Source organism: Jaculus jaculus, chromosome 12, assembly GCF_020740685.1.
Source record: "Jaculus jaculus isolate mJacJac1 chromosome 12, mJacJac1.mat.Y.cur, whole genome shotgun sequence".
NCBI classification, from domain to species: domain Eukaryota; kingdom Metazoa; phylum Chordata; class Mammalia; order Rodentia; family Dipodidae; genus Jaculus; species Jaculus jaculus.
In genome coordinates, this window is record NC_059113.1 from 104,692,468 (window position 1) to 104,712,685 (window position 20,218).

The window sequence follows — 20,218 nt, forward strand, 5'->3', positions numbered from 1 at the left end:
TCTCACATTTGTTATGCATGGACATGTTTGCATACTTGAAAAACATTAATATCCCCTCTCCAAACATGATTTGTACATACCTTTGGTCACAAAGGAGTTCGGCTAGCTTACAAAAAATAACTACAAAACAAAATATGAAATAAATATTTGAGAAAAGCAGGATAAAGGGAACATGTTAGCTCTAGTGAAAATGTAAAAGCAGGATAAAATTAAATGAGACACACCCTTCACACCGTGCTCCACTGCTCCAAGGAGACGGGAAATTTGTTCTTAAGTTCCCTAAAGGGTTTGCAGCCATGCGATGGGGAGGCTATTCAGAAGCACTGGCAAGAGCAGTGGTGTGGATCTTTGCTGTGCTGGGCGTTGGTCAAGATCTTGCACACGTGAGGCAGGTGCTGTGTCATAGGCTGGACTTGCCACGCACATGTCAAACCCTAGATTCAGTGAGTAGCCCTGCAAAAAATACAAGAATAATAATAATAACAATAATAAAATGATAATAACTTAAAAATAAAATAATAAAATAAAATATCATTTAAGTGATAAATTATATCAAAAGACAGACCGAGAGTCTAATTAAGTGTAGCCCGATGGTTCTAAACTGAAGAAATGGACTTTCCTCATATGTCACCTGGGATGTCGGCCAGTACCATCCCATCAAATGATTTCTGCTGCCAGAAACTGTGGAGCTTGATATTTGGAGCTTTAATGACCTGATGCGCTGCCATGGCTTTGCACATCCCAGTTGTGATATTTTACTTGGCTTCCTTCCCATTCAAGGAACTGGAACCGGGGTCTGTTCTAACCGCAATGGGAAGCAGCCAGGCTCAGCTGACCAGTAGCCTTCTAGTTGGGAGGCAGAGAGAATGGATGGTCCCAAACTGAGCCAGACCCTGGGTGCCCGGGACAGAGACATACAACTGTTAGTCTTCAGAGGGGCACATGTGTGTGCACAGGCTGGACGTGGCACCGTGTGGGCTCAGATAGAAGTGCGCAGATGGAGTGGACGGGGAGAGAACTGCTGCCATCCCGCAGTCAACGGCATCGCAGAAAAGTGACATCTGAGTGGGTCTTGAAGAGTGAGTAGGATCAAGAGGGCAGGAGAGGGCTGGAGAGATGGCTTAGCGGTTAAGCGCTTGCCTGTGAAGCCTAAGGACCCCGGTTCGAGGCTCGGTTCCCCAGGTCCCACGTTAGCCAGATGCACAAGGGGGCGCACGCGTCTGGAGTTCGTTTGCAGAGGCTGGAAACCCTGGCGCGCCCACTCTCTCTCTCCTTCTATCTGTCTTTCTCTCTGTGTCTGTCGCTCTCAAATAAATTAATTAATTAATTAAAAAAATAAAAATTAAAAAAAAAAGAGGGCAGGAGACAAAGGAGAGCAGACTGGAGCTTCAGGAAAGGGACTGAGGACACGGCAACAGAGAAGGCTTTGGACAGACTGACAGGCCCTGGCTCTTGCCAGATACGGAGATGTTTCAAGATAGCTGTCTCACTGAGCTGTTTTGATTTTTGTCATCTGGGCAAAAGCAAGGCATCAGAGGGTCCTCTGCATGGATTAAAGGGTATAAATATCCCTTTGATTATCAAAGCAGAACAGCAGGGCTTCACATACAATCCTCCCATAAATGTGTATCAACAAAGAAAGTCACAAGAGTCCATTTATAGTATGAAGATAAAGAGTTCACAGTGGACATTGATATTTGTCATTTCTACTTAATGTTAAAAACTCAGGTCAACCCAGCATTCAGGAGGCAGAGGTAGGAGGAACGCCATGAGTTCAAGGCCACCCTGAGAGTACATAGTTAATTCCAGGTCAGCCTGGACCAGAGTGAGACCCTACCTTGAAAAAAAACAAGAAAGAAAGAAAGAAAGAAAGAAAAGAAACTCAGTCAAGCAGGCATGGTGGTACACACCTGTAATCCCAACACACAGGAGGTAGAGGGCAGGAGGATTGTAAACTCAAGGGTGCTGTAGGCTAAATAATGAGACCTTGTCTCACACACACAAAAAAAGTCTCAGTCAAAAGCCATTCTGTTTTCCAAAGCTGATTCATCAACCATCCGGCATAGGTAACAAATACATTTTTTCTGTTGTCTATCCACTGGAGGCAGACAAAGTATTTAAGCTCTCTTAGCCCTTTATGGATGCTTTATAGAGAGCCAGCTTATTGCAACTGTTTCTTCTTTTTTTTTTTTTTTTTTTTTTTTTTTTGAGCCTTAAAAACCCAACGTTTATTACAAAGATGAACCTAATCCTTGTGATGAGCTTATCGGTAGGATTTCTGGTAGCGAGCTCGGGCCCCAGGGCCTCCAAACTTCTTGGCTTCGCAGCGCCGTGGGTCGGCTACCAGCAGGGTGCGGTCATACTGGATGAGGATGTCTTTGATCTCCTTCTTGGAAGCCTCATCCACATACTTCTGATAATAGGCCACCAGGGCTTTGGAAATGGACTGCCGGATAGCATAGATCTGGGCCACATGACCACCACCCTTCACACGGACCCGGATGTCCACACCAGCAAATCGCTCCTGGCCCAGAAGCAGAACAGGCTCCAGGAACTTGTACTGCAGCTCGATCATCTCCAGCGGGCGTCCGTTCACCTTGATGAGGCCGTTCCCGCGTTTGCAGTGCGCCACGGCGGTGGACGTCTTCTTGCGTCCGAAGACCTGAACCGACTGCAGTGGGCCTTTGGACCGCATGGCAGCGAGCGTAGCACACGCGAGCTCCTCACCGCGCGGCGCCCACACCGGAAAAAACCTGTTTCTTCTTTAGAATCAGCAGTCAAAGGCTCTTGGTTACAAATCCTGATGGCCCGGGTTCATATCCCTAGTACAGACATAAAGCTAGATGCACAACGTGGCAGACCCATCTGGGGTTCATTTGCAGTGTCCAGAGAATCTAGTGTGTCTATTCAGTCTCTATCTATCTATCTATCTATCTATCTATCTATCTATCTATCTATCTATCTCTCTCTCTCTGATTGCAAATAAATAAATAAATAAATAAATATTTTTTAAAAATAAATCTGAGCTGGGCATGGTGGTGCACACCTTTAATCCCAGCACTTGGAAGGCAGAGGTAGGAAGGTCACTATGAATTCAAAGCCAGCCTGAGACTACATTGTGAATTCTGGGCCAGCTTGGGCTACAGCAAGACCCTACCTCAAAAAAAAAAGAAATATAAAAAAAGAAAAGAAAAAAGAAATCTGCTATGAGAACTGCTGTCACGGAAAACTCCTTCCAATGAGCTACGAGGTGGCATCTCATTAGCCCCCTCCGTATGTGCCATGACACAGTGTCTTCTGCCCAGGAGTTGGGAGGGGAGTCTATGCAGCTCAGCTGTGAAAAAACAATTTGCACCTGGAAAACTAAATTCCATTTGATGACCATGATAAATGCAGGGAAAAGAAAGTTTAGGCCTCAATAATATTCTTACTCTAACATAAAAGGAGAAAAACAAAAGGAAAAAGTGACACATCACATAAATTAAGTAGAAATTTTGATCTATAAAAACCAGATTGGCCTGGAGAGATGGCTTAGTGGTTAAGATGCTGCTGGCAAAACCAAAGGAGCCAGATTTGATTCCCCAGTACCCAGGTAAAGCCAGATGCACAAGGTGGCACACACGACTGGAGTTCATTTACAGTGCCTAGAGGCCCTGGCATGGCAATTCTCTCCCCCCTCCTTTCAATAAATAAAAAAAAAGTAATTATTTATTTTTATATGAGATAGAATGGGAGTGCCAGGGCCTCCAGCCACTGCAAATGAACTTCAGACACATGTGCCACCTTGTGCATCTGGTTTACGTGGAACCTGGAGAATTGAACCTGGGTCTGAATCTGGGTCCTTGGGCTTCACAGCAAGCACCTTAAGCATTAAGTCATCTCTCCAGCCCGATAAAATATTTTTAAAAGAAAAAAAAAAACAGATTGAATAACATCAAGGACTTGACTTTGAGGAAATAAGAAATGGAATAAAATTGAGAGGTACAGATGAGACATTCTTATGTAGGCCAAGCTTACCTCGAGCTTATCATGTAGCTGAAAGCGGCCTTGAACTTCTGATCCTCCTACCTCCAAATGCTGGGATTGCATAGGCATGTGGCACATGACACACACTGGGTGGAATACGTCTTGTTCTTCCATTTCACTCCTTTTGGTTAAATCTTCATGGGTCTGGAGGAAGAGTTCTCCTGAGCAAGCTTGAAGCTGTGAGTTCAATCCCCAGGACCAATAAAACACTCTTCCTCACCAATGGAATAGAACTCACCAATGGAGTTGTTGAAATGTCATAAAATCAGTTCCTAACAAATCTCATAACAATGAATAAAATGTTTGTGATTATTTCTCTAGGGATTTAGGAAGCAATCGAATTGAAACCCTTCCACTGCATGTATTTAAGGACCTGAAGGAGCTGTCGCAATTGTAAGATTCATTCCACCACTCCATCTCTTCCTCATTAAAAAAAAATACCTTTATTTATTTATTTGGAATGGGGGGGGGTTAGAGAGAAAGAATGGATGTCTCAGGGCCTCTTGCCACTGCAAATGAACTCCAGATGCATGTACCACTCTGTGTATCTGGCCTTAAGTACATAGTAGGGAATCAAACACAGGTCATTAGGTTTTGCAGGCAAGCACTTTAACCACTGAACCATCTTTCCAGCCCTCTTCCTCATTTGTTAATTGTGGTAAAATGTCCAAAGAATACAGCTCACCCTGTATACATGTAGAGTCAGATGTCATCATGAGCATCGGTGTTGGGTAATTATCACCACAGTCTACCTCCAGCATGATTTCATCATGTAATCTGAAACTCTATATCCATTAAACACTAACTCCCCATTCTCCTGTTCACTCCCCCGGCCCCTGGCACCCACCAATCTCCTTACTCTTCCCATAATTTTGACTAGTCTAGGTGCTTCATATAACTGAGATCATACTGTAGCTGCCATTCTTTGACTAGCTTATTTCCCTTTCCTACCATGTCTTCAAGGTCTGTTCATGTGTCCTTCTGGTTTAAGGTTGAATGATGTTCTCATGGGTCTAGACACCAAACTTTCTGTTGATGGTTTCTCTGTTGATTTCTTGGATCACAGCCGTCCTAATGGCTGTGAAGCCATGTCTCCTCCAGGGTGTGGTTTGTGTGTCTTGAACAATGAGCAGAGTGGACATCTTTCCACCTGCTTGGTCATTTGTACGTCTTCTTGGAGAAAATCTATTCAAGTCCTTGGCCCATTTTGTAAAATTAAATGGCTTTTTACTGGTTTTGAGCTTTAGGAGTTCTCTATATATCCTGCGTATTATCCCTTTTCCAAACATATGACTATTCAATGCTATTCCTCTTTGCCTGGGTTACATTTCCCCTCTGTTACAGTGTTCTTTCAGGTACATGATTTATTTAACCCAGTCTCGTTTTTGTACTTTTTTCTGTTGTTGCCTGTACTTTTGGTTTCCATCCAAGACACTGGCAAATCCAATAACATAAAGGGTTTCTCCTGCTGTTTGTTGGCTGTGTAACCCAGGCTGACCTCAAGCCTATGATTCTCCTTCCTCTGCCTCTGGAGCTGGGATTGTAAGTGTGCACCTCCATGCCCAGCCTAATTTCCATGTACCTGAACTAACATGCATTGTCACCACTAATGTGAAAGGATTCCCTTTCTCCACAACCTGTCCAGTACTTATCACTTTCATTCATCTTTTCTTACCCATGTGTGGTGTGCATACATATGTGTATGTATGTGGCTGCATGTGCAGGCAAGAGGTTGATACTGGGTATCTCTTTTAAGTAGCTCCCTACCTTATTTTTTATTTATTTATTTATATTTATATATTTGACATAGATAGAGGGAGAGAGAGAGAGAATGGGAGTGCCAGGTTCTCCAGCCACTGCAAATGAACTCCAGAAGCATGCGCCCCCTTGTGCATATGGCTAAAGTGGATCCTGGGGAATTGAACCTGGGCCCTTTGGCTTTGCAGGCAAAACACCTTAACTGCTAAGCCATCCCTCCAGCCCCCTATCTTATTTTTTAAGACAAAGCTTCTTTCTGAACCTAGAGCTCACTGACTTAGCTAGACTAGCTAGCCAGTGAGCCCCAGGGGTTCTCCTGTGTCTGCCTCCCCAGGGCCGGGATGATGGGCACGGGCTGCTGGGCCTGAATGTTCTGGTGGGTGATAAAGACCCAAACTCAGATCCTTGTGCTTTCACAAGTGCTTTCCCGCTGAGCCGTCTTTACGTAACGGCTACACTAACTGGTATCACTTGTGCTTTACATGTGTATTTCTCTGATGTTGAGCATGCTTTTACGCATCTGCTGGCCTCTTGCGTATCTTCTCTTGAGAAATGATTATGCAGGGGCCAAGGATCTAGCTCAGTGGTGGAATGTATACTCAGCATACACAGGAATCAGATTAATCCCCTTAGAAGAAAGACAGGAAGAAAAAGAGAGGGAGGGAAAGAAAGAGTAAAAGGAAGGAGGAAAGGGCTTTGAAAATAACTTCTCCTATGCTGTAGTTGGTCTTTTCACTCTTTCATGTTTTCCTTGGCTGTGAAAAAGAATTTTGGTTCCATGGGATCCTCTTGTCTAGTTTTTGCTCTTGTCTGTTTTGCTACATGCCTGTGTTTTGAAGGTCATATCCAAAAAATTCACTGCCTGGGTGGGTATTAATGGAGGTTTTCCCTGAGGCCTTTTTTTCTAGGAGTTTTACAGTTTCAGGTCTCACATTTAAGTCTGTAATCTACTTTGAGCCATACATAGTTCACTTTTTGGGGGGTGGGTTCAAGGTCTCACTCTAGCCCGGACTGACTTGGAATTCACTATGTACTCTCCGGCTGGCCTCAGACTCATGGCAATCCTACCTCTGCCTCTTGAGTGCTGTGATTAAATATACATTTTTAGGGGTAAATGTTTCAAAGTAGTTCAATTTTCACTGAAGCAATTTTTAGGAATGACACATTGCTGTCTTTTTTTTAAAAACAGGAATATTTCCTATAACCCAATCCAGAAAATTCAAGTGAATCAATTTGATTATCTTACCAAACTCAAGTCTCTGTAAGTATATACAGATGGGGGTGGTTTATTCCAATACAAATAACATCCTTTGATTGTAAGCTTTATTTCCAGAATGTCAGCTAAGCTACACCTTTAAAAGCAGGAGTGTTTGGCGGACTAAAACAGACAGCTCTCGTCTTTGTGTTACATGTTAGCAGACTGAAAGTTCAGCAGCAATAAGTCTGTTGTATCACTTTCTTTTTTTATTTTTTTTTAACATTTTTATTTATTTATTAGAGAGCGACAGACACAGAGAGAAAGACAGATAGAGGGAAAGAGAGAGAATGGGCACGCCAGGGCTTCCAGCCTCTGCAAACGAACTCCAGACGCGTGCGCCCCCTTGTGCATCTGGCTAACGTGGGACCTGGGGAACCGAGCCTTGAACCGGGGTCCTTAGGCTTCACAGGCAAGCGCTTTAACCACTAAGCCATCTCTCCAGCCCTGTTGTATCACTTTCTACACGTCACCCGGAGCTCGAGCTCACTCGTCAACTAGCACTGTCTGCACACACTGCCGGGTTCCTTGTGCTCTTGGATCTGGATATATATGAACTTATTATAGGCGTCCTTCCCCCAAAGGGACTATTGTAGATTACATAAATCATGACTTGTACCACATACACAATCAAAAGGCAAAACTTCTGCTAAGTATCTAAGAATTGCATTTAAAAGATAAGATTCGGGGCTGGAGAGATGGCTTAGCGGTTAAGGCACTTGCCCACAAAGCCTAAAGGCACAGGTTCGATGCTCCCACGTAAGCCAGATGCCCAAAGTGGTGCGTGTGAATGGAGTTTATTTGCAGTGACTGAAGTCTCTGGCATGCCCATTCTCTCTCTCTCTCTCTCACTTGCTCACTCCCTCTCTCTCTTTCTCTCTTTCTTTCCATCTCTCTGTCTCTAGTAAATAAATAAAAAAATAAAAGATAAGCTTCAGTCCATCTAATTTAAGTGTTCTAATAGTAAAATGGATTTTATTAGAAAAAAATTGTGACATAATTATTCCAAAATTTAAAACATGTAAAAACTCTTCTACCATTGCAATGTTATCCAAAAAACAATGACTTTCATTTATTCCACAAATATTTATTAAATAGTTAACAAGCAGAAAGCATGATCTGTGAAGATCCAAACACATCAAATGGGGGAAATGTTATGTCTATAAACATGGCCATCAAAAAGAGGAGGAGGGGCTAGAGAGATGGTTTAGCAGTTAAGGCATTTGCCTTCACAGCCAAAGGACCCAGGTTCAACTCTCCAGGACCCACATAAACCAGATGCACAAGGGGGCGCATGCATCTGGAGTTCATTTGCAGTGGTTGGAGGCCCTGGCGGGCCTATTCTCTGTCTCTCTCTCTCTTTTTCTCTCTCACAAATAAATAAATAAATATTTTTAAGAAAGAAGAGGAGCTGGAAAATTGCAGAGATAGAATGAGAATGAATATTTAACATAGAGCGTTAACTCAAAGCATTTCATCAAATTGGCCTTCACACAAAATTCATTTTATTGTGCCCTGTAAAATGCCTGTTCCTTTCTCTGACTGTTAACATTATTTTTAGCAGCCTAGAAGGAATTGAGATTTCAAATATCCAGCAGCAGATGTTTAAGCCCCTTGTGAATCTCTCTCACATGTAAGTATGTTTTCCTCCTTCTTTATCCTGATCTTAATCTCTATGTCCCATGTGTATTATGATGATACATTCATACCAAAAGCAACTCATCTAGTAATATTTTGTGCTAATTTGACTGATTTGCCTGCTATATGCAGAATATTTCTCTGCCATCCCACTATAAAATATGTTATGAGATTTGGGCTGAGGTGATGGCCCTGTGGTTAAGGCACTTATATGCAAAGCCTACCAACCCAGGTTTGATTCACCAGTACCCATGCAAAGACGGACGCACAAAGTGAGTATGTATGTGGAGTTCATTTGCAGTGGCTGGATGCCCTGGCTCACCATTCTCCACACACCCCCAAAATATAAAAAGAACATATTTAAGTCCCCCTTGCAGAGACTGACTGAGGCTTCTTGTTCCCCACATTAAACACCAATAACCCCACTGAAGAAGGCCCACAGCAGAACTGGGCAGGGGGAGGGGATCTAAGAGTACAAACTTTTATAATAAATAAATAATTTTTAAAAAATTAACACCGGGACGCAGGGTGTGGTGGCGCACGCCTTTAATCCCAGCACTCGGGAGGCAGAGGTAGGAGGATTGCTATGAGTTTGAGGCCACCCTGAGACTACATAGTGAATTCCAGGTCAGCCTTGGCTAGAGTGAGTCCCTAGCTCGAAAAAAAAAAAAATAACCCCAGGCTGGAGGGATGGCTTAGCAGTTAAGGTATTTGCCTGCAAAGCCAAAGTACCCTGGTTCAATTCCGCAGGACCCACGTTAGCCAGATGCACAAGAGGGTGCACATGTCTGGCACTCGTTTGCAGTGGATGGAGGCCCTGGCACACCCATTCTCTCTTTCTCTCTCCCTCCCTCTCTCTCTCTCTCTCTCTCTCTCTCTCTCTCTCTCTCTCTCTCTCTCCCTCCCTCTTTCTCTGTCAAATAAATAAATAAATTAAATAAAATATTTTTTTAAAAAATTAACCCCAAGATGATAGTATTAGGAAGTGAAACTCATGAGGATCAAGGCTCTATGAATACCAACAGTGCTCTTATACAAGGAAGATACTCTAGGGCGGGGGAGGTGGCTCAGAGGTTAAAGGCACTTGTTTGCAAAGCCTGCTGGTCTGGGTTCAATTCTCCAGCACCTTCGTATGTCTGAGCACAAAGTGCTGTGTGCCTCTGTGATCCCAGCACTCCTATGACGAGAGGCAGCGTCAGGAGAATCCAAACCACGACAGCTCCCTTACGCACTGTGACTGATGTGAGCATGACCATACACACACTCTCAGACACACACAGATTTTTTTAAAGAGTCTCTGGGCCTGGAGAGATGACTCAGTGGTTAAGGCACTTACCTGTGAAGCCTAACAACCCACGTTTGATTCCCCAGTACCCATGTAAGCCAACTGCACAAAGTGAAGCGTGCGTCTGGAGGCTGGAAGTTCTCTGTCTGTCTTCTCTCTACCTCTATATGCTTACAAATAAAGAAAGAAAAAAAAAGTTTAAAAGAGGCCTGGAGGTATGGTTTAGCAGTTAAGGCACTAGCCTGCAAAGCCAAAGAACCCAGGTTCGATTCCCCAGGACCCACATAAGCCAGATGCATAAGGTAGCACATGCATCTGGAGTTAATTTGCAGTGGCTAAAGGCCCTGGCACACCCATTCTCTCCCTCTCTCTCTCTCTGTCAAATAAATAAATAAAAATTTTAAAACCTTTAAAAAGACTCTCTGGAAGGGATGGAGATATAGCACAGTGGTAGAATGCTTGCCTAATATATGTAAATCTCTGAGAAAACCTTATGCTGAGAAAACTTTAAGTGGGTACTGGGGTCTCGAACTTGGGTCATTAAGCTTTGCAAACAAGCGCCTTAACCACTGAGCAATCTCTCCAACCCAAAGCCCTTAAGTTTCACCCCAAGGGTTAAACAGCAAGATTACTTGCAGTGATGCTATGGTTACAGGAGTTTTATAACCATAAATTCATGTGGACTAAATTCAGAAAACCCACTAAAAGTTTCTTTAGATAGATTCTTTTTCTTGTTCACAAACTAACCATTTATTCATATTCTAAGACATGCCTAATGCTTATATATTCAATATGCCTGTTTGTGATCCTCACTCATGCATTTTTTCACTGTGAAGTCATTTGAAGGGGAATTAAATTTCAAAGTTCAGAGTCATTAGGGAATCATAGGGGATGTTATACATCCCACTATGTCTTATATTAACACATTTTCTACTAAGATAATGTCGAACAATTAGTGATGCAGGGTGACGATGAATTAAGTTTACAACCTCATTTTATCTCCTCTTGGTGCGTCAGCTATTTTAAGAAATTTCAGTACTGTGGATATGCGCCACATGTTCGGAGCTGCAAGCCAAACACGGACGGAATCTCATCTCTTGAGAACCTCTTGGCAAGTGTCATCCAGAGAGTTTTTGTCTGGGTCGTCTCTGCAGTCACCTGCTTTGGAAATATTTTTGTCATTTGTATGAGACCTTGCATCAGGTCCGAAAACAAGCTGCATGCCATGTCAATCATCTCTCTCTGCTGTGAGTATTTCTTGCTCAAAGGGGAGATACACTTGTGAAATGTGCAAGATTACTGATTCTAGAAAATGAGTTCCCTTCGAGAGAAAATCACCCGTCTTTTTGCTTATATAGTGTTTTCACATTTTCTACAATAAAAATAGAATGATAAGAAATTAAGTTTTCAGGGGGCTGGGGAGATGGCTCAGGAGTTAAAGGCACTTGCTTGCAAAGCCTGACACCCCAGGTTCAATTCCCCAGTACCCATGTAAAACCAGGTGCACAACGTGGTGCTTGAGTCTGGTGTGCGTTGTCAGTGGCAGGAGGCCCTGGTGAGCCCATACATACTCTCTCTCTCAGTCTCTCACTCTCAAATAAATAAATGAAAATAAAATCATAGTTATCCCTCTGTGGTGGTTTGAATAGATGGCCCCCAATATATCCAGTTTTTTATTTGTTTGTAGTTTGCATCTTCAGCCACCTGGCTGGAGGCAGTGTCACTGGGTGGATCTTAAGGTGTGGTGGTGGGTTTCAGATTTCCATCTAAAGATATGCAAAGTGTGCCTAGCTGGAGATCCTGAAGTGTGCTGTGCTGAGTGGCTTTTGGCTTGTGCTTCACTCTCTCTGCTTGGGCCTGTGAAGGCAGGCCAGCTTCTTCTGCCATTATGGAACTTCCCCTGGATCTGTAACCTTCAATAAATATCCCTTCCTCCACAACTGTGCCTGGTCTGGAAGTTCCTCTCAGTGAACCTGAAGTTGTCTGCTACATACTCTGACAGCAAGACATCTGAAGTAGTTTCTCTAGTTTTGGGGTTCTTTTAAACATTTTTATTTATTAGTTATTTTCAAGCAGAAGAGAGAGCTGTGCATGTCTTGCCTCTGGCCGCTGCAGCCATACTCCAGATGCACATGCTACTCTGTGCAGCTGGCTTTACACGCATACTAGGGAGTCAAACCCAGGCCAGGCCTGGCAAGCAGGCACCCTTAGCTGCTGAGCCATCTCTCCAATACTCTCTAGGGTTTTTTTTGTGTTTTTTTTTTTAATTTTTTTTGTTCATTTTTTTATTTATTTATTTGAGAGCGACAGACATAGAGAAAGACAGATAGAGGGAGAGAGAGAGAATGGGCACGCCAGGGCTTCCAGCCTCTGCAAACGAACTCCAGACGTGTGCGCCCCCTTGTAATGCTCTCTAGGTTTTTGAATGATGTTCTTTGCTTGTTGTGCTGGGATAATTTCAGTGGAACTGTGGAACCAAACAATGTCGCCCTCGTTTATGTCCTGAACCATACAGTGCAATTGGCGTGTAGTAATTTGTTCCCTACTTCTAAGTGGTGGTACTATAACGGAGAACAAAGTAGAAAAGATCTCTCCTCTCACAGACTTGCATCTTAAAGGACAACAGAGAAAACGATTAGATAATTACCTAGAGTTTGCTGAGCGTGGTTGCCAAGAGAATGAATAAAGAGGTCCCTACCCACAAATTAGAGTTTATTCTATTTTTATTTGTTCGTTTGCTTGTTTGGTGCTGGGATTTGAACCTAGGACTTCATGATAATCATGAATTTTTTAGACAATAAAAATTACTGGGCTGCAGAGATGGCTTAGCAGTTAAGCGCTTGCCTGTGAAGCCTAAGGACCCCGGTTCAAGGTTCGATTCCCCAGGTCCCATGTTAGCCAGATGCACAAGGGGGCGCACGCATCTGGAGTTCGTTTGCAGTGGCTGGTGGCCCTGGCATGCCATTCTCTCTCTCTCTATCTGCCTCTTTCTCTCTATCTGTCACTCTCAAATAAATAAATAAAAATAAAACAAAAAAAATTTTTAATTACCTTCTCATAAGAGTGCAAAGATTAGATCATTTTCCCAACAGTCAATACATAAACCTTTGACCCTCATAGGTGCTGACTGCCTAATGGGGATATACTTATTTGTGATTGGGGCCTTCGACCTCAAGTTTCGAGGAGAATACAATAAGCATGCCCAGCTGTGGATGGAGAGCGCTCACTGTCAGTTCACGGGGTCTCTGGCCATTCTGTCCACAGAAGTATCCGTCCTACTTTTAACATTTCTGACACTGGAAAAATACATCTGCATTGTGTATCCTTTTCGATGTTTAAGGCCTCGGAAGTGCAGAACCATCACAATCCTGGTGCTCATTTGGATTCTTGGGTTCATAGTGGCTTTCGTTCCGCTAAGCAATAAGGAATTTTTCAAAAACTACTACGGCACCAATGGAGTGTGTTTTCCTCTTCATTCAGAATACACAGAGAGCACCGGGGCCCGAATTTACTCAGTGGTGATTTTCCTTGGTAAGAAGTTCTGTGCTACCAGCCTTCCCATGCAAATGCTGGAATAGCTAGCTCACCTGAACAAAATTCCCAGACAAAATCTATTGCTTACAAATGTTCATTTCAGCCGGGCGTGGTGGCGCACGCCTTTAATCCCAGCACTCGGGAGGCAGAGGTAGGAGGATCGCCGTGAGTTCAAGGCCACCCTGAGACTACAGAGTTAATTCCAGGTCAGCCTGGACCAGAGTGAGACCCTACCTCGAAAAACCAAAAAAAAAAAAAAAAAAAAAAATGTTCATTTCAAATCCTCTCACCAGACCTTCTTACTGACGTTGGGGTGGGTTTACCATAATCTCCAATGGGGAGTTTTTGTTTCCCTCAAATAGCTCCTTGATCATATCAGTTCCAATCTGATGCATTCAATAAAGACATTAAACACTTATATTTCACAGCTCACCTTAATAATATGAAACAAAATATATTCTCAAACAAAGCAAGCAAGGGCTGGGTTGGAGGGTGGTTTAGCCATTAAGGCACTAGCCCAGAAAGCTAAAGGACCCAGGTAGGATTACAAGCGCAAGCTTCTGAAGCTCGTTTGCAGCAGCTGAAGACCCTGGCCCATGCATTCTCTCTCTCTTTCTCTCTCAATTATAAAAGTAAAATATTTTTTTAAAAAGCAAGCAAAATATATTTTGGGTCCTGGTCAAATACAAGGACATTTATGATCTTTTCAAATTCATGTGGAGCTACCCACATTTTGACTTTAGAAAACAACCAGGAAAATAGTCTATACCAAGTGAAAATGTGCTTTAAGTGTAGCACAAAGGAAGTTATGAAAAAGTCACTAATATCAGAAAACTTGAGAGTTCCAAGATATTTATACTGCAATTTCATTTTTTATGCCATTTTGAATGAAAAGTCTCATCATTATTTATTATTTCAACCCAAAGGAATTCATGGCTTTGTGCACCTTAGTAATTCTGTAAAGCAAAGGAAAGAAAAGAAACAAATGGGAAAAGTCAGGCATCGTGGTGCACACTTGTAATCTCAGCACCCTGCAGGCCCAGGAAGAAGGATCACAAGTTCAGGGCCAGCTCCATAGTGACAGCCTGTGGAAAGAAAGAAAGAAAGAAAGAAAGGGAGGGAGGGAGGGAGGGAGGGAGGGAGGGAGGGAGGGAGGGAGGGAGGGAGGGAGGGAGGGAGGGCGTGGTGGAGCACACCTTTAATCCCAGCAGTCAGTTGGGAGGCTCATAGGGATTTTGAGGCCAGCCTGAGACTTCATAAGTGAATTCCAGATCAGGTGGGCTAGAGCGAGACCCTACTTCAGAAAGAAAGGGGGGGAGGAAGGAGGGAGGGAGGAAGGGAGGAAGGAAGGAAGGAAGGAGGGAGGGAGGGAGAGAGGGAGGGAGGGAGGGAGGGAGGGAGGGAGGGAGGGAGGGAGGGAGGGAGGGAGGGAGGAGAAAGAAAGAAAAAGAGAGGGAGGAAAGAAAGAAGGAAGAGAATAAAAAAGAAAGAAAAAAGGAAGGAAGGAGGGAAGGAAGGAGGGAGGGAGGGAGGGAAGGAGGGAAGGAAGGAAGGAGAAAGAAAAAGAGAGGGAGGAAATAAGGAAGGAAGAGAGTAAAGAAGAAAGAACACTGGAAGGAAGGAAGGCAGGGTGAGAAGGAGGGGAGAAGGGAGGGGGAAGGCCGGCCACGTTGTGGTCTTGGTGTCTTTAATAATGACCTCTAAGGATGGGGGGGGGTGTGCTGCAAGACTGTGCGTGGACATTGCGAGCAGTCCCGTGTCCTCAACAGGCATTAACCTGGCGGCCTTCGTGGTCATCGTCTTCTCCTACGGAGGCATGTTTTACAGCGTCCGCCAAAGCCCCACGACGGCGAGCGAGGTCCAGAAGCAGGTGAAGAAGGACGTGGTCCTCGCCAAGCGCTTCTTCTTTATCGTGTTTACCGACGCCCTGTGCTGGACCCCCATTTTCATACTGAAATTTCTTTCCCTGCTTCGGGTGGAAATACCAGGTACCCAGTTTTCCCCTATAAAGCTCGCATTTAACCCCAGCACTGGGGAGGCAGAGGTAAGCTGAGTCCCCAGTGAGCCAGTGTCCCTTGGGGGCACACTCTCCTGCTGCTGGGTCCAGCCTGTCCTGGCAGAGGTGATGTCCAGCCTCTGCCCATGCCACCTTGTCCCTGCCGTCATGGGGCAGCCCCTGGAGACTATGTCGAAATGAACAGCTTTCCCACCAGCCGTTGCTTTGGGTAGGGTGCTTTGTGCTGGTGAGGACAGCGCGACAAAGTGACCAGCCTGGTAGTTGCAGATATCTGAATTTGATTTTGAGGATAGATTTAGCCAAAGATGTTTTGTGGGTTTTGTTTTGTTTTTGTTTGGGACTTTGATTTTTTTTTAATTTTTCATTTATTTTTATTTATTTATGTGAGAGTGACAGACAGAGATAGAACGGGCGCATCAGGGCTTCCAGCCACTGCAAACGAACTCCAGATGTGTGCGCCCCCTTGTGCATCTGGCTAACGTAGGTCCTGAAGAACTGAGCCTCAAACCCGGGTCCTTAGGCTTCATAGGCAAGCGCTTAACCACTAAGCCATCTCTCCAACCCCTGGACTTTGATTTTATTTGCTTCGTGTTCTGCTGTTTTATTTTGTGGTACTAGGGGTCAAACTTAAATCCTTACACATGTTTGACAAGTACCCTACCACAGAACTATTTTTCTAGACTTTTTGTTTTTCACTTTTTATTTGTTTATTTGGTTTTTCGAGGTAGGGTCTTACTCTAGCCCAGGCTGACCTGGAATTCACTATGTAGTCTCATGGTAGCCTCAAACTCATGGTGATCCTTATACCTCTGCCTCCTGAGTACTGGGATTAAAGGCGTGCGCCACCACGCCCAGCTATTTTCACTTTTTTAAAAAAATATCTTATTTATTTATTTGACAGAAAAAGAGGGAGGGAGAGAGAGAATGGGGATGCCGGGGCTCCAGCCATTGCAGACGGAATCCAGACGTGTGCATCCTGCTAACATGGGATCTGGGGAATTGAACCTGGGTCCTTTGGCTTTGCAGGCAAATGCCTTAACTGCTAAGCCATCCCTCCAGCCCTTTTTTTTTAAATATTTTATTTTTATTTATTTATTTGACAGAGAAAGAGGGAGGGAGAGAGAAAGAGACATTTTCACTTTTATATTGAGACAGGGTCTTGATAAGTTGCTATGATGGTTTGAATTAAGTGTCTCATATAAACTCATTGTTTCGAATGCTTGGTACCCAGCTGATGGCGACTTGAGGGGTGGAGCCTGGCTGAGGGCAGTGTATCGTTGGGGGTGGGCTTATGGGTGTTATGGCCAGCTTCTCCTTGACAGTGTTTGGCTCCCTCTCCCACTGCTTTTGTCCACCTGACCTTGGCCAGGAGGTGATGTCCACCCTATGGTCATGCCATCCTTTCTCCTGCCATTATGAGGCATCCCCTGAAGCCTAGAAGCCAAAATGAACCCTTTCCTCCCACAAGCTATTCTTAGTGGGGTGCTTAGTGCCCGCAATGAGAAGGTGAGTACAGCAGTTCCCTAGACAGGCTCAGAACTCGCTGTCGCCCAGGCGGGCCTTGCACTTGGATTCCTGCTGAGTAGAGTAGTTGGGATTACAAGTCAGGCTCCCCAGGCATGCTCAAAAATGTTCTCACTAAAATGACCACCTGGCCAAAAGACTAACAGTATGTGCCTGCTCTTACGGTCAGCTTGGTCCAGAATGTAGCTCAGTGGTGTGACTCAGTGGTGCAGTTGCTTGTCTAACATACACCAAACCCCGGATCTAGTGCCCAGAACTACCACACAGAAAAACAGAAGAAAACCAAACAGCAAAAAGGAGTTATTCAAGATTCCTATATATTATGACAAATACTATACGGACTCTATAATAATTAAAATGTTTGAGAAGGTATGAATTTAAATACCACACCTGTGATGCCAGCGCTGCAGAGCAGAGCTAAAGAGATGACCAAGAATATGAGGCCAGCCTGGGGCTGCAGAATGCGCTCAGGTCACTCTGGGCTAGGGAAACCCTGGCTCAAGAAAGGACTGCATGGTGGTGCAGTCTTTAATCCCAGCACTCAAGAGGCAAAGACAGGAGAATCTCCATGGATTTGAGGCCACCTGGAGGCTACATAGTGAATTCCAGGTCAGCCTGGGCTAAAGTAAGACTCTACCTTGAAAAACCAAAAATTGAAAATTAATGTTTTTTTCCTAAAATGGAATTTTATATATAACAAAACTGTGTATACACACTTCTCGCTGATGGTACACTTTTGTCAACACCGATGTGTTCAGGAAAAGCCACTTAGCCAGCAGCCCCAAGCCATCACAGCACCAGCGCTCCCCTCAAACACTAACACCCCACAGAGCACCCTGGGACCTGTACGGACTTGGCGTTTTATTATGTGACATCCACAGAGACCCCAAAAGAGGCTGAAGGTGGGGGAACAGAGATTTCTATATCTTTTTTCTTTCTTGTTTATTTTTATTTATTTTACTTTATTTATTTGAGAGCAACAGAGAGAGAAAGAGGCAGATAGGGAGAGGGAGAATGGGCGTACCAGGGCCTCCAGTCACTGCAAACAAACGCATCCCCTTGTGCATCTGGCTAACATGGGTCCTGGGGAATCAAGCCTCGAACTGGGGTCATTAGGCTTCACAGGCAAGCGCTTAACTGCTAAGCCATCTCTCCAGCACAGATTTCTATATCTTGTCACATCTATTGGCACTGAGATAATTTCATTTTTCTCTTCCAGGTACCATTACCTCTTGGGTAGTAATTTTTGTTCTGCCTATCAACAGTGCTTTGAACCCAATTCTGTATACTCTGACCACAAGACCTTTCAAAGAAATGATCCATCAGCTCTGGCACAATTACAGACAAAGAAGGTCTGTTGGTAGGAAACGAGCTCAGAAGACATACGCACCATCATTCATCTGGGCCGAAATGTGGCCACTGCCGGAAAGGCCGAGGGAGCTCATGAAGCCAGCTGCCTTCATGGACCCCTGTGAAATGTCACTGATTTCTCAGTCAACTAGACTCAATTCCTACTCATAACTGGCTCTGAAAACCATTTCATCACAAAGAAATGGGGTGCTACAGGGGGGGGATTTACTGATGCAAAATAAATATCACAAAATTTGCAACTTCATAGCTAAAGCAAGTTAACACACAAATATGAGAAAAAATGAAAGTGGCTAATATTCATATAAAGTGATAATTATACTAATAATGTGTACATATTGGTACTCTTTTGCATAGAAAATTAAGAGAAATCAACTTTGGGGAGATTAATTCATTCTCTTACCTGCATTTATTGAATACCCACTATGCACATTGCATGGAGATAAGCAATTGGATGTATACAATATAGTACCTTTTGAATCTCTAAATTGTGTAACCACAATACTACACAGAATATATTGACAGCTCTTACTTCAGATTTTTTTTCTGTTATTCATACTGGAAAACAAGACTCAAAGACATTCTTAAGTTTAAAGTTTTGTAATTCTTGGGCTGGGGAGAGGGCTCAGTTGTTAAAGGTGCTTGTTTGTGAAGCCTGATGGCCCAGGTTCAGGTCACCAGTACCCATGTAAAACCAGATGCATAAAGTAGTGCATGTGTCCAGAACCTATTCACAGCAGCGAGATGACCGAGGAGCTACCAGATTCACTTAATCACCAGCTGTGATGGAACCGTTGGAATTGCTGTTGCTGACAGTGAGCCTGACATACCACAAACAGCTCTAGGTCCTGGTCTTTCCCCTGCTTCCTGCCTGCCTGTGTGAAGATGTGAAATCACCTTCTCGCTCTGGTCTTCATGCCTCCCTTGCCCTCTGTGATGCCATCTACCATGCAGAACTGGAAGCCGAACGAAACCTTTCTCCTTCAGGAAGCTTCTTCTGGTTGGTTGTTTTGTCCCAGCAACAAGAACATGACTAATACAGAAAACTAAACTGGTACCAAGTAGTAGGGTTGCTGGAATGTAAAATGGCAATAGCCAACTGGGAAAGGTCAGCTGTTCCTACAAAAATTAAATAAAATAAAATTACTCTATGACCTAGCAATGTCCCTTCCAGATACAAGCACAAAAGAATGGAAGAGGGCTGGAGAGATGGCTTAGCGGTTAAGCGCTTGCCTGTGAAGCCTAAGGACCCCGGTTCGAGGCTTGATTCCCCAGGTCCCACGTTAGCCAGATGCACAAGGGGGCGCACGTGTCTGGAGTTCGTTTGCAGAGGCTGGAAGCCCTGGCATGCCCATTCTCTCTCTCTCCCTCTACCTGTCTTTCTCTCTGTGTCTGTCGCTCTCAAATAAATAAATAAATAAATAAATAAATAAAAAAGAATGGAAGACCCAGGCTGCAGAGATGGCTTAGTGATTAAGGCACTTGCCTGCAAAGCCCAAGGACCCAGGTTCAATTCCCCAATACCTACATAAAGCCAGATGCACAAGGTGGCACCTGTATCTGTAGTGGCTAGAAGGCCTGGCACACCCACTCTCTCTCTGTCTTTCTCTATCTGCGTCTCTGTCTCCCTCTTTCTCAAATAATTAAATATTTTTTTTAATTTTTATTAGCATTTTCCATGATTATAAAAAAAAATCCCATGGTAATTTCCTCCCTCCCCCAAAATATAATTAAAAAAAAGAATAGAAATATGATTTAAACATACTTTCATGTCGCTATCCACCACAGAATTCACAATAGCCAAAACATGTGG

The 20,218-nt window shown here is 43.9% G+C and overlaps 2 protein-coding genes across 2 annotated transcripts in view; one reads left to right on the forward strand and one right to left on the reverse strand.

The window, feature by feature from the left end:
• Positions 1–19,643, forward strand: part of Rxfp1 (relaxin family peptide receptor 1) — a 99,462-nt gene extending 79,819 nt beyond the window's left edge. Inside the window, exons 13-19 of the mRNA XM_045131103.1 lie at positions 4,348–4,419; positions 6,974–7,045; positions 8,601–8,672; positions 10,980–11,209; positions 13,083–13,493; positions 15,266–15,484; positions 18,257–19,643. Of these exons, the coding sequence (XP_044987038.1) occupies positions 4,348–4,419; positions 6,974–7,045; positions 8,601–8,672; positions 10,980–11,209; positions 13,083–13,493; positions 15,266–15,484; positions 18,257–18,558 (1,378 nt within the window). The 3' untranslated portion in view covers positions 18,559–19,643. The remainder of the gene's footprint in view (positions 1–4,347; positions 4,420–6,973; positions 7,046–8,600; positions 8,673–10,979; positions 11,210–13,082; positions 13,494–15,265; positions 15,485–18,256) is intronic.
• On the reverse strand, positions 2,210–2,729 carry LOC123453787 (40S ribosomal protein S16-like). The gene has a single exon (XM_045131917.1). It carries the CDS (start codon positions 2,693–2,695, stop codon positions 2,264–2,266), a length of 432 nt encoding a protein of 143 aa, XP_044987852.1. The 5' UTR covers positions 2,696–2,729; the 3' UTR covers positions 2,210–2,263.
• Positions 19,644–20,218: the final 575 nt, after the last annotated feature.